Source organism: Paramisgurnus dabryanus, chromosome 8, assembly GCF_030506205.2.
Source record: "Paramisgurnus dabryanus chromosome 8, PD_genome_1.1, whole genome shotgun sequence".
NCBI classification, from domain to species: Eukaryota; Metazoa; Chordata; class Actinopteri; order Cypriniformes; family Cobitidae; genus Paramisgurnus; species Paramisgurnus dabryanus.
Genome location: NC_133344.1, coordinates 31,102,708 through 31,116,564, shown reverse-complemented (window position 1 = coordinate 31,116,564; position 13,857 = coordinate 31,102,708). Strand labels below are relative to the sequence as shown.

The 13,857-nt window shown below is 41.2% G+C and overlaps 1 protein-coding gene across 1 annotated transcript; it reads left to right on the top strand.

Annotated features, from left to right (window-relative positions):
• Nucleotides 1-1,118: 1,118 nt before the first annotated feature.
• On the top strand, nt 1,119-13,398 carry LOC135770272 (calcium-activated chloride channel regulator 4A-like). The gene is made up of 14 exons (XM_065279999.1): nt 1,119-1,262; nt 1,376-1,513; nt 1,606-1,756; nt 1,857-1,959; nt 2,124-2,289; nt 8,424-8,654; nt 8,863-9,087; nt 9,173-9,353; nt 9,560-9,666; nt 9,745-9,960; nt 10,195-10,459; nt 10,938-11,102; nt 12,706-12,921; nt 13,016-13,398. The coding sequence occupies exons 1-14, from the start codon at nt 1,119-1,121 to the stop codon at nt 13,396-13,398; spliced, it is 2,691 nt and encodes an 896-aa protein (XP_065136071.1).
• Nucleotides 13,399-13,857: the final 459 nt, after the last annotated feature.

Here is a 13,857-nt window from a genome sequence, read left to right as displayed (position 1 = left end):
TAAAAAGACACAGAGCTCTCACGTATCACTCTTTAGGGAAATCACTCTTAGGTGCTCAGCTGATGATGCGCACAGGGAGAGACAACGCACACACTAAACTCAAAACAAAAATATGCAGAGCAGTGGAATACTGCGAGCGTCCGCTGTGTTAGTACTGCTTGTCAATCAACTTCAGCAACCGTTCCCAGAAGAGCAGAGAGTAGCTTCTCAGTAGCAGATAATGCCGGCCTTCGAAGCGAAAGAGCTAATTTCCATATTTGCACCTGCTGCTTATATACCCACCTGGCGGGGCGGCGCCAGCATTATGCAAATATCTCAATGCCAAGTTCATTGGCGTTTTAGTAGTACGAAGCAGATTGGTCTCTCTAAGCGAGTTCCCAATTCGTCGGTCACGACGTGACGTCGTAGTGACCGACTGAAAGGGAACTATGTTTAATTTATATAGTAAATACTACACTATACAAAAATATATATTTTACTGGTTGTGCAAGTCATTTCAACTTACTTTAAAAAAACAATTTACTGTAGTGATAGTAAAGAGTTAATTTTACTTTTAAAAACAAGTTTAAATTGTAATAGATAAGTTCAAATAACACAAAAAAAAACATACTTCAAATCATTGCAGTATTATTTTATATTTGAATATTAATTCAATTTCTGTACCTTAAACCATATAACCTGAAAAAACAACAACATGAAAAGCACTGTGTATATTTTATTCAGTTTGAGGCTATTTTCTACTTTCATGCCAATATTTATGTTCGATTAAATATGATAAATTAGATTAATTAATCAGCACATCATGTGAATAATTCATGAATACATTATCTTGACTGCCCTAATCAAAACCTTTGTCTTCCAGGTCTTAAATGGACACTTCTAACCACATGACAGTGTGTTCTGATAAAGGTTAAAATAGAAAGGTTACGAAGTTCTATTATTACTTAAATAAGGAATTACAGGCAACTAGACAAGGTGTTGCCCTATACAAATGTACTCCAAAAAAGGACAGCTTCCTCCGATCTGTGGGTTAATGTCCCTCTTGCCTTGAGTTAATTATTGTCTTCATGTGGTTTAAAACGGGGCTCTGAAGTTGCGGTTCATAACTTTATACAGTAATGGACTCAACACTCATTGTCTTGTGGATGTTCCTGTCATCCACCTGCATTGGAATTAAACTTGAGGGAAATGGATACACTGATATTGTGGTTGCGATCAGTTCAGCAGTGCCAGAGGACAACACACTTATTGATAAAATCATGGTGAATATATAGGTTTTTCAATCTTTAATGAGCAACATCTTTAAGTGTATGTTTAAGAAGGCATTTAAAGCATGATTATTAGACTATGCTTACATACTTTTTAATTTGGACAGGAAATGTTCACTGAAGGTTCTTTGTATCTATTTGAAGCAGTGGAGAAAAAGGTCTATTTCAGAAACGTGACAATATTAGTTCCACCTCACTGGAACAGTAAAGATTATCCCAAAGCCAGAACAGAGTCATATGAAAAGGTACAGAACATTAAAACTTTTGTCTTTATATATAAAATTAACGTTAACGTCATTCACATATGTTGTTATTGACACAACTGCATTAAACGCAGGCTGGAATAAGAATTGATAAAGAAAATCCAGTACATGGTGATGATCCATACACTAACCAGTATGGAGATTGTGGAAAGGAAAGTCAATACATTCATTTCACCCCAGGCTTTATCCTAAATGATGGACTCATTCAGATTTATGGCTCAAGAGGTCATTAGTATTTCATTAACAATATCAAGAAATTATAAAAAGTAAATATACATTTATGCTGTAGTCTTTTGTTTCATCTGGTGGGCTGTTTCATTTATAGGAAGGGTCTTGGTGCATGAATGGGCTCATTTGAGATGGGGGGTGTATGATGAATATAATGAAGACAAGCCATTCTTTTTCTCCAATCGTGTCCAAGCTACAAGGTGAAAAATCTTTTACTCATTAACAAAAAAAATTCTTCTTCTTCTTCTTCTTCTTCTTCTTCTTCTTCTTCTTCTTCTTCTTCTTCTTCTTATTATTATTATTATTATTATTATTATTATTATTAAGGAAGTATAATCAGCATGGTCTTCTTATTTATTTATAGATGTAGCAAACACATTACAGGCCAGTATTATGATTTCTCTGCTGGATATCTTCAGTCTTGCCTCATTGATCCACAAACTTCACTACCTGACAAAGACTGTCAGTTTTATCCAAACAAATATCAAAATACAAAAAGCTCCATAATGTATTCAACAAGCATGGATTCTGTAAGTACTCATTTTAGTTAACCATTACCATTTTAGCTAACCATCAGTGGCTGCTGGTCAATAGGGGGTGCTGGGGCGCCACCCCCTAAAGTTAGCCAAAGAAGAAAGCTACTTGAACATGTTACAAAAAAGTTAAATATATAATGCAAATTAATACAAAATACATAGTTTAGTTGTACTATTTCACTGTTAGTCATTTATTTAAAATAATAAAAAATCAAAACTGAGTTTGTTGTGTGTTTGTCATGTTTGTGTGTCTGGGGTGCACCCCAAACGAGTGTCTATGTAGGTCAGTTACATAGATATATACACTAGATGTCGCCTTGGCTACGGCAGTTCACCGAATGGATCAAATAGAGCCGCCATCTTGAAACAGGGGAACCCCACATCAGCGTCATTGTAGGCAATGGTGTCACGTAAATAAAATCACCATAAATCGTCATGAATGCGATTTTCTTGGTTTTCGTTTGTTCGTTTCAACAGTCAGACATGCAGTCCTAACATTCATACGCAACACAAAAGTCTGGCATCGTCCATGAATTCGAAGTACAGGCGGAGATAGCAGCTTTACTTAGCTACTTCCTATGACAAGATCCCTGTTTTAAGATGGTGGCAGTTTTGACGCATGCTTAGAACCCAAAGGCGACATCTAGTGTATATATCTACAGTTCAGTAAAAAGGGTAAAAACATGTGACCTTAGGCTGAGCTCTAATTGGCTGGTTTCGAATCCACCCTGGGGCACAGGACGGTGCGCCCCAAACCCTCCCACTTATGTTGTAAGTGAATCAGTATTTTTTTATGTCTTTGATCTCATGTGATTGGATCGTTCTCAGAGTCTCATAACCGCGTTGCAGATTGCCATGTAACTGCTAGATACAGTACTGATCAGTGAAAGTGTTAGGAACGACACAACTCAGGAATCCCAATGCAGAGGGTTTTAATGAGAAACACAAGGATGTCAGTGGGTATGTATAATGGAAAAACACTCAATGTCTGTGGGTATGTATAATAGAAAAACACTCAATGTCTTCATGTAAAGGCAAAACACCCAAAGAGTGAGAAACCCAGCACGGCTGTAGGACATCCACTATCCGTCGACACTCGAAACGACTCGTCACGGGGCACAGAGAGAGTTCCTGGCGGGGCACGGCGAGAGAGAGAGAGGCGGTCAGTGACTTCAGCAGAGTCCGTGCTGGACAGCGCACTGGCAGTCCGAGAGAAGCGCAGAATTACGCGCCCGAGAGCGCACTGCGGCCGGACAGCGCAAGGAGTGGGCAGGCGCTGGGAGAATCCACTGACAGAGTGTTAGCTGAGGCTTGACGGTGACACACCAGACGGGAGAGATTAGCTGCAGGACGGGGAATCTGAAGAGGTAAGGCAGCAGAGAGCACGGTAAATAATCCAGACTAAAAGACCACAAACAGACACTCGACACGACAGGACTAGAACTAGCCAGGCTAGCGGGCATGTACATACAAAGACGAACTAGCAAGGAACAAAGGAAACGAGGGGAATTTAAATCAAACCGGATTGGCCAATAACAAGGATCAGGTGTGGGACGCCGGTGCGAAGAGTCAGAGACAATGAGATCACCAGGTGGAAGGCGCGCACGTGTGGAGCTGTCAAAACAAAAACACAACACAAGTGAAACAAAGACAAAGCAGCCGATAAAACCGAAATCATGACAGGACACCCCCCCCACGACCGCCACCGGGCGGTCCATAAGGGGGCTCACCCCGTCGCCGGCGGAGATCCTCTATCAGCCCAGGGTCCAGAATGTCCCAGGCCGGTACCCAACACCTCTCCTCCTGACCATAGCCCTCCCAGTCTACGAGGTATTGAAATCCCCTACCCCGGCGACGCACATCTAGAAGGGACTCAACGGAATAAACGGGAGCACCATCTACGAGCTGAGGGGTGGGAGGGGCGGGGGCAGAGGGAACAGGGTTAAGGTGGGAAAAAAGAACCGGTTTCAGCTTGGAAACATGGAAAACCGGGTGAACCCGACCGAGTGCTGGGGGCAATCTGAGCCGAACCGTCACGGGGTTAATAACCTTCACTATGCTGTATGGCCCAAGGAATCGTGGAGCCAGCTTGCGAGAGGGCTCACGGAGAGGTAAATCCTTGGACGAAAGCCATACTTTTTCTGCTCACAGATAAAACGGGGCGGAGGTCTACGGTGACGGTCGGCCGCGGCTTTGGTTCGTCTGGTAACCTGACGTAATGTAAAGCTAGCCTTCCTCCAGGTGCGTTTGCAACGACGGACGAAGGCCAGCGCAGACGGGACCACCGCATCAGGTTCTTGGGACGGGAATAAAGGAGGCTGAAACCCCATGGACGCCTCAAAAGGGGACATATTCAAGGAAGACACGGGGAGAGAATTATGGGCGTATTCGACCCAGGGTAGCTGTTGGCACCAGGAGCTCGGATATTGCGATGTCAGACAGTGGAGAGCTCTACCTAAATCTTGGTTAGCCCGTTCACATTGCCCGTTGGTCTGAGGATGATACCCAGAAGACAAGCTAGCTGTGGAGCCTATTTGTCTACAAAATTCCTGCCAGAAACGAGAAATAAACTGAGGACCCCTATCTGAAACAACGTCTGTGGGCAGACCATGTAAGCGAAAGACGTGTTCGATCATAACCTGGGCAGTTTCCTTAGCAGTGGGTAATTTGGGCAAAGGGACAAAGTGAGCCGCCTTGGAGAAGCGGTCGACAATGGTCAAAACAACAGTGTTTCCCTTAGAACTAGGCAAATTGGTTACAAAATCGATAGCGATATGTGACCAAGGACGAGAGGGAATGGGTAACGGTTTAAGCAGACCAATAGGGGCTTGATGAGAGGCCTTATTACGGGCACAAACCTGACAGGCTAACACAAACTGTCTGACATCGGGACCCATAGAGGGCCACCAAAAACGCTGACGTACGGTAGCCAACGTTCTCCGAACCCCCGGATGGCAAACAAACTTGGACTCGTGACCCCACCGGATGACCTCGGAGCGAAGCGCATTCGGAACCCACAATCGACCCGCTGGGCACCCCTCTGGCACTTCCCCCTCCCGGGCGGCCCGTCTCACCCGTTGTTCTATTCCCCAGCGCAGGGCACCCACCACCCGCCCCTCCGGGAGGATGGTTTCGTCCCCAGCGGAACCGGGGCTTTCGAACAAACGAGAGAGAGCATCGGGCTTAGTATTCTTGGAACCGGGCCGGTACGAGAGGGTGAAGTTAAATCTGTCAAAGAAGAGCGCCCAACGAGCCTGACGAGAAGATAACCTCCTGGCTGAACGGATGTACTCGAGATTCTTATGATCCGTCCAGACCAGGAAAGACCAGGAAGGGCTCCGAGGTCCCCTCTGACCAGTGACGCCACTCACCCAAAGCCAGCCTGACCGCCAGCAGCTCCCGGTTGCCTATGTCATAATTTCGCTCTGCTGGGTTTAACCGATGGGAGAAAAAGGCACAGGGATGCACCTTGCCATCCTTAGCAGACGGCTGAGACAAAACGGCGCCTACCCCGACATCTGAAGCATCCACCTCCACAATAAATTGAGCAGCCGGATCTGGAATAGAGAGAACAGGAGCAGAGATAAACCGGGACTTTAAATTATCAAAGGCCTCCTGAGCCCTGGAATTCCAGACAAACCTCTCCTTAGTGGAAGTGAGAGCAGTAAGAGGTTGAGCAATCTGACCATAATTTCTGATAAACCGCCGGTAAAAATTGGCGAAACCCAGAAATCTTAATAAATCCTTACGGGAGTCGGGGACTGGCCATTCGGCCACCGCTTTGATCTTGGCTGGGTCAGGACGGATCTCACCGGGGGCAACAACAAAACCCAGGAACGAAACTGACTTACGATGGAACTCGCACTTCTCCGCCTTGACATACAGTTTATTCTCTAACAACCGGCGTAAGACTCGGCGGACATGCTGAGTGTGTTCCTGCATAGAGGGAGAAAAGATGAGAATATCATCTATGTACACAAAGACAAACTTGTTAATCATGTCTCTCAGCACATCATTGACCAGAGTCTGGAAGACAGAGGGGGCGTTACAAAGGCCGAACGGCAGAACGCAGTACTCAAAGTGTCCGGTAGGGGTGTTAAAGGCTGTCTTCCATTCATCTCCCTCTCTTATTTGCACCAGATGATAGGCGTTGCGTAAATCTAGCTTAGTAAAGAACTGCGCCCCCTGCAGGAGCTCAAACGCAGTAGACATTAAAGGAAGGGGGTATCTATTCTTAACAGTAATGTCATTTAAACCCCTATAATCGATACAAGGGCGCAGGGAGCCGTCTTTCTTGCCAACAAAGAAAAACCCCGCCCCTGCGGGCGAGGTGGAGGGACGGATGAGACCGGCACGCAGGGCATCATTAATATACTGGTCCATAGCCTCTCTCTCAGGACCCAATAAAGAATAAAGTCTACCCTTAGGCGGAGAAGTGCCGGGGAGGAGATCAATAGCACAATCATATGGCCGGTGAGGAGGAAGGGAGGTGGCCCGGGCTTTACTAAACACCTGAGCGATATCCGCATACTCCGCCGGGACTCCGGTCAAATCGACTGCCGGAACCTGAGGAAGAGAGAGAACAGAACCAGAAACAGCAGAACCCAGACAAGACACATGACAAGACTGAGACCAAGACAAAATAACACTATGCTGCCAATCAACGTGAGGATTGTGTTGCGCTAGCCAGCCATGCCCTAAAATAATGGGAGATAGAGAAGCATGAAGAATATGCAACACAATCTCCTCACGATGATTACCAGACACAGAGAGACTCACAGGGGGGGTGCAATGTGTGATCCGCGCCATCTGCTGCCCCTTGAGGGACCAGACATCCAAAGGGGATTGGAGAGGAACAACCGGGACACCCCAGGCGCGCACCAGCGCTTCATCAATGAAGTTGCCCTCCGCGCCAGAGTCGAGAAGGGCAGTGGATGGATGGTCACGCCCGGCGAAGGACAACATGACGGGGAGTTGGGTACTAGAAACAGGGGAGAGCTTTGAAGAAGTGGCGCCCACCAGGACTCCCGCATTCACTGGTGGGCGGCGGCTTTTAACGGGCAGGTCCTGGCGAAATGTCCGGGTTTTCCACAATAGAGACAGAGAGCATTCTGCAACCGCCTCTCTATCTCCTTCTGTGACAGGCGCATGCGCCCCAGTTGCATAGGCTCCGACTCGACTGAAGGTGACATAGGGGCAGAGGAAGAAATGGAGGACTCATCCACAAACACACGCTGGCGCAGAGAATGGCGCTAACTGCGAAGCATCTTCCGGGCTTCGATCCGGAGAGCTAGATCAATTATGTTGACCTCAACTGTAACATTTTCAGCATTTTAGGTTATGGTATTCATCACATGAAAAACAGCTATTTACAGACAGTAAAATTACTACAGTAAAAGTTACATTTCAAGTTTGTATGCGCCCCCTCAAATTTTTTTTTGCACCAGCCCCACTGCTTACCATAACCATGATGATCCTAGTCAAGAAGTTAAGTGACATGTATACTGTTACAGTGCATCAGTGTTAGACCAACATGAAAATTTACACCCTCAGATTTCAGTCAAATTGCTATAATATGTGTAAACCAGTAATAACAGTATTTTATTTGTTTTTAAATTGAGATTGATGCATCATCTAAACGCTGAATTAATAAGCTTTCCATTTAATGTGTTTTTTTTTTAGGATAGGACAATATTTGGTCAAGATGTAACAATTTGAAAATCGGGAATCTGAGGGTGCAAAAATATTAAGAAATATTAATATTAAGAAAATCACCTTTAAAGTTGTCCAAATAAAGTCCTTAGCAACACATATTAGTAATGATAAATACATTTTTGATATATTTACTGTAGGAAATGTACTGTACAACATATCTTCATGGAACATGATCTTTTCTTAATATCCTTTACATTTAAAAAATGATCTATAATTTTGACCGATACAATGCACAGGTATGTCTGGCTACTGCTACAAATATACCCCTGCAACTTATGACTGGTTTTGTGGTTTAGGGTCACATGTAACACGAAACGAAAAAGCATAAAAAAGCAGAAACATATTTGAAAAATGCACAAAAGTTTTGGACCTTACATCTGCAATTTAGCCATAAATATAAACATATTTTTCAGATAGTTGAATTTTGCAGAGAAGATGATCACAATGCTGAAGCCCCAAATATGCAAAATGAGAAATGCGCTAACAGAGCTACATGGACAGTGATATTTGAGGATTCTGTGGACAGTGCTGCCCTTCAATCTCTGCAACCGCTGCAATCTCCTCCACCAGCACCATCTTTCAATGTTGTACAGAGAAAGCAACGTGTCGTTTGTCTCATCCTTGATGTCTCAGGAAGCATGAAAGTATGTAACTTTTATTTTAAATTATGAAAACTTTTAATTAACATACATTTAAATAATAATAAGTAAACAGTAAGTAAAGATGTCTAAATAATTATACTTTTATACATTGTATATTAATGAACAAGAATCAAAATGACAAAATATTTTGAAACCCAAACATTAAATTTAATCATACAGTATACACATTTCATTTGAATTCATTTTCAAGGGCGCTAGGATTCTTCAACAGCAGCAAGCCGCCACACATTTCCTGCAGTACATCATTGAAGATCAAGCCTATGTGGGAATCGTAACCTTTAGCACTGAAGCCTCCATTCTTAAAAAATTGACTCGTATTGACAATGAGACCACAAGAAAGGAGCTGATCAAATCATTGCCAACCACAGCAGGTGGATCGACCTACATCTGTAAAGGCCTCAGTAAAGGCTTAGAGGTGCCCTGTTAGTTGTATTCAAATACATTTTGTATTGTTGGTGATATAAATGTTCAATGTCAGTGATCTCTTTTAAAACCATCAGGTACTTAAAGCGGACAATTTGGATGCATTAGGAGATGAAATCATTTTTCTCACTGATGGTGAGGCATCGGACGACCTCAAAAATTGTGTTCCAGGTGCAATACAAAGTGGTGCCATTATACACACGATAGCTTTGGGTAACAAGGCTGATGCAGCTCTGACACAGATGGCGGAGAGCACTGGTAAGTGACACTTGTACAATTTAAAGAAATCAACAGTTGGACTTTTTTGGACATTTAAGTCTTAAATTCAGCTTTTCTCAGCCCAAAATTTGAAGTCAATTCCTCTGTATTTTGTTAATCTCTTTGAGTAAATCATATTACCGCAATTTAAGTGTGAGTTTATTATCTAATGCTAATTTCTTCTATATGTTTCATGTTGAAAATAGGAGGGAAATTTATCATAGCCACCGATGATTTAACCTCCAATCTGTTAATGGATGCATTTGCTTCACTAACATTATCAGATGGAGACTACACAAAAGATCCAATTCAGGTTTGGCAAATGATTGTACATTACTCATTTTATTACTATTGTTTGTTTTTAATATTTCCATTTACATTGTGATTACAGCTCGAGAGTACTGGTTTAAAAACCGCTGGCTGGTTTAATGGAACTGTATCAGTGGATCGGACTGTTGGTAACAAAACCAGCTTTTTAATCATATATGAAACCAGTTTACCCACTGCTAACATACAGTCACCAAGTGGGTTAATCTACAGTCAGACAGATATGACTTCAGATACAACAGCAAAGACAATCACGCTAAAAATTCCAGGAACTGCAGAGGTATGTCAACTTTTACAATATATGAGTCAGTAATGAGTTTATAGTTCAAACCATCAGCTTGTAAACATTTGTGCTTTTATAATGCAATAAAAAAGAATTTAGGCCAAAAGTTCTGCATAATCAGAAACTAAAATGTTGAAATCTTTCCCACACACTAAGCAAACACACATTTATCATTACAGTACGGTTTTGTCAAAGTCCTAAAGATGTCCCTTTTCTTCCTGTATTGTATAGGCTGGTGACTGGAAGTACAGTATTCTGAGTGGAAGATCTCAGTCATTGACTATAACTGTAACCAGTCAAGCAGCAGACGCTGATGTTCCTCCTATCATTGTCAAAGCTCATGTTAACCAGCAGATCAGTGACGGCAGTAAACCCATGATTGTGTTTGCTGAAGTTAGTCAGAATTACAGACCTGTAGTTAATGCTGAAGTTTGGGCCACACTGGAGTCTGATACTGGGACCTCAGAAATCATTGAACTCCTGGATAACGGAGCAGGTAAATTACCCATAATCTCACCCTTAACAATTAAGAGCATAGATGCAAAACCCACTAAGTGCATCTGACAATGTTTAGTCATTTCATAGGCATTTTACAAATTTGACTATCTTTTGCTGCAACCCCTCTAAGTACATGCAAGAATCTTCAATTCTTAAAAAAAATGTTTCCAGCCACTCTTCACTGTCCTTTCTAAATAAAAACCTAAAAACAATTGGTTAATATCCTATTAGGAAAACCTTTTTAAAAACTCTTGCACCTTGATGTATGCATGCATATTCTACCCTCAAACCAGTATTTCTAAATGGCCTGAGGCCGGGATTAAACAGATTTGAAGCAAACGTTTTTGATCAATGTATAATATGTCCAGAGACCATTCGGTCAAAATCATTATCTTGTTTTTGACAGGGTGTTAGCGGCTTTTGCATCTGAGCTCTTCACTTTCAGATTCAATAAATCAACGGTTTATGTTTTACAGGAGCTGATGCTTTCAAAGATGATGGGGTTTATTCCAGATATTTCACAAAGTTAGTGAAGGGTAGAACCAGCTTGAAAGTGCGAGTGAGAAATAAAGTTGGACAATCCAGGTTAACTCTCCACAGGAAGAGTGGTGCACTATATGTACCTGGATATGTGGTGAATGGTAAGCAGTGATGTCAGTATCAGTGTTATTCAGCTTTAAACTGGTAGTAGTTTTGATAATAAGCTAAAACTTGAACTGTTAGTAAAGGTGTGATCTGTAATCATTGTGTTTGTTGTGCTGGCCAATATGGAAAGTGTTTGGTGCTTACACTGACACCTGGCATGGATGCATTGCATTGTGCAAATGCATTTACAGTCAGACATGATACTTTTTTGAGAGTTTAAACCAGGCCCGGCTGCAGGATGAAGTGACTGATGGGGCATGTGAAATTGTTGAGGAGCCTTAACTTTATACCATCAATTGATAATACACACTGAGATTTGGAACGACAGATTTTTAAATGCAGCGCTCCATAAAACACTCCATATGCAACTGCACAGGTAACAGAAATTGACGAGCAAAATTTAAACAGCGTAATGATGATAGATCATTGGTATTATTTGATAGACTAGTAAGTGTGGATTAATGATGTTTAAAATCTCTATGGTGGTCAGGACATGAATGGATCAAATCAGCAGATTTGCAAAGGTTTATTGAATATTAGATGAAAGTATTCATATAGGCAATGAACGTCTCATATGGCAATAAATATCCACACATAACTTAACATAACAGCATAATGAAATTAATAAACAAACAAGGAAGCAGGATTGACATGTAAATTATATCATTATAACCGAAAAACAGCAATATTACTGAAATAAACTCTGAGGAAAAATGCGCCAAACACGCTGTTAACCGCATTAAGTCTAAATAAGCAATAAAAATGAAAAAAAAAACATTATCTCTTAAAACTTTATATGACAAAAATTATATTTAAAGGAAATGTATTCTTACAGTTATTCAAAGATGCACAAATTATTCCAAATATTATTTCCTGTTCAAGAGCACGTTCGTCTCTGGCCTCGCTCTGTTATGTAATAGCTGCTTGACAGGTGCGCATTCTCGTCTTTCAAACAGGTATCATTATAACTTTTAACAATAGAGTAAACTTTATAGTTACTTCCACTGTGTTTGTCTGATATGAATAACACACGTCGGCAAATTATTATTATTTGAAAATAATATTTATTTATTATTTGCAAATTATTATTTTATTTCAATAGATTTTTATTGCTGCTTCCAGAGACATCAGTGTGTAGCCTATTTTACAAACTATATGTAGGCTTTTGTTTTACCAATGCTTATGTGTATTTAAATATCTGAAATCTAAAATAAACATTATGAGGTTGAAAACATTGCATAATGTTGATATATGGCAGCGCTAAGCTCGTCCGTCTGGCTCAGCGCCAACCAACGCAAAAGACGTTTGAATCTGGCATTAAAATCACGTCATTGAACATTCTAAATCTCATATGGGGATACGGTTAAATAATATTTTAACTCAAAAGGTTGAACATTTTATTTGTAACCATGAATACAAAAATTTAAAACAGAGGGGGCACAAATCAGATCTGAGGGGGCAATGCCCCCTTTTGCCCCTTCGTGGCGCCGGGTCTGGTTTAAACAAAAAAGTAAGTACTTTTCATTTATACAGTATGTTAAACTTTTAAAGAGGAAAAATACAAAAAACAGGTTTCTTGCATGTAAATCAACTTTTCAGGTGAAGTGGAGCTGAATCCTCCAAAGCCTCCAGTTAATGAACAACCACTGGTGGAAGGAAACTTTACCAGAACAGCCACTGGAGAAAGTTTTCAGGTGTCTACAAACCCACCAAATTATCCTCCTAACAAAATCACAGATCTTAAATCTGAAATCAAGGAGGACACTGTACTTCTCATCTGGACGGCTCCTGGTGAGGACTTGGACCAGGGAACAGGTAAAGCAGATTTTGTTTTAAAATTATTTTATGAAGGTTTTTATGTTCTAAAAATATCAATTCTTCATATGAATAAAATTTTTTTCTTTTTAAGCTGAATCCTACGAGATCAGATGGAGCGATGACCTTGAAATGCTTCGTCTGAACTTCAGCGATGCTTTCTTAGTCAACACATCTGCAGTCTCACCTCAGGAGGCTGGATTAGTTGAACAGATTTCATTTAATATGACAATCCAGAATGGTACCACACTCTTCTTTGCTGTTCAGACTGAAGACAAAGATGCTGTAAAATCTGAAATATCCAACATTGCTCAAGCATCAAAGATCCTGCCTGCTCCAAAACCCCCAGGAACCTCAAATCCAGGCCTGAATTTAACAGTTATTATCGTTTCTGTTTGTGTGTCAACTATAGTTGTGTGTTTGATTGTTGCTGTTACAGTATGGGCAGTTAAACGAAAGAAACATGTTCATTCTTAGACATTCAATGGCAAAACAATATTAAAAACTCATTAATCATTTTAATAAATATGTTCATCAATACTATACAGATTTTGAAAATGTTAAAAATAATAATGTCTCATTCATTGTCATTATTTAAAGGACAAGTTCGGTATTTTACACTTAAAGCCCTGTTTTCAGATTGTTTATGATGAAATAGAACGGTTTTGACTGAAATTTCGACATATGCGGCTGCCCCAAGAATTTTGGGGGGTTTGTGTTTTACCTACCACTTTTACAATGGGTTTAATGGTGCACTGGAACAATCCTTCCTAAAATGCATTAAACTTTCGTTTACAAAGGCGTGAAACTCACCGAGTGGTCAGGGGTGTTCACTGATATGCTCACACAAAAATCGCTGCAAAAGACGCATTCCAACAGGTTTTATCTTAGTTTTTGCCAACTCCATTGACTTGTATTAGTTGTGCTGTGAGGTAC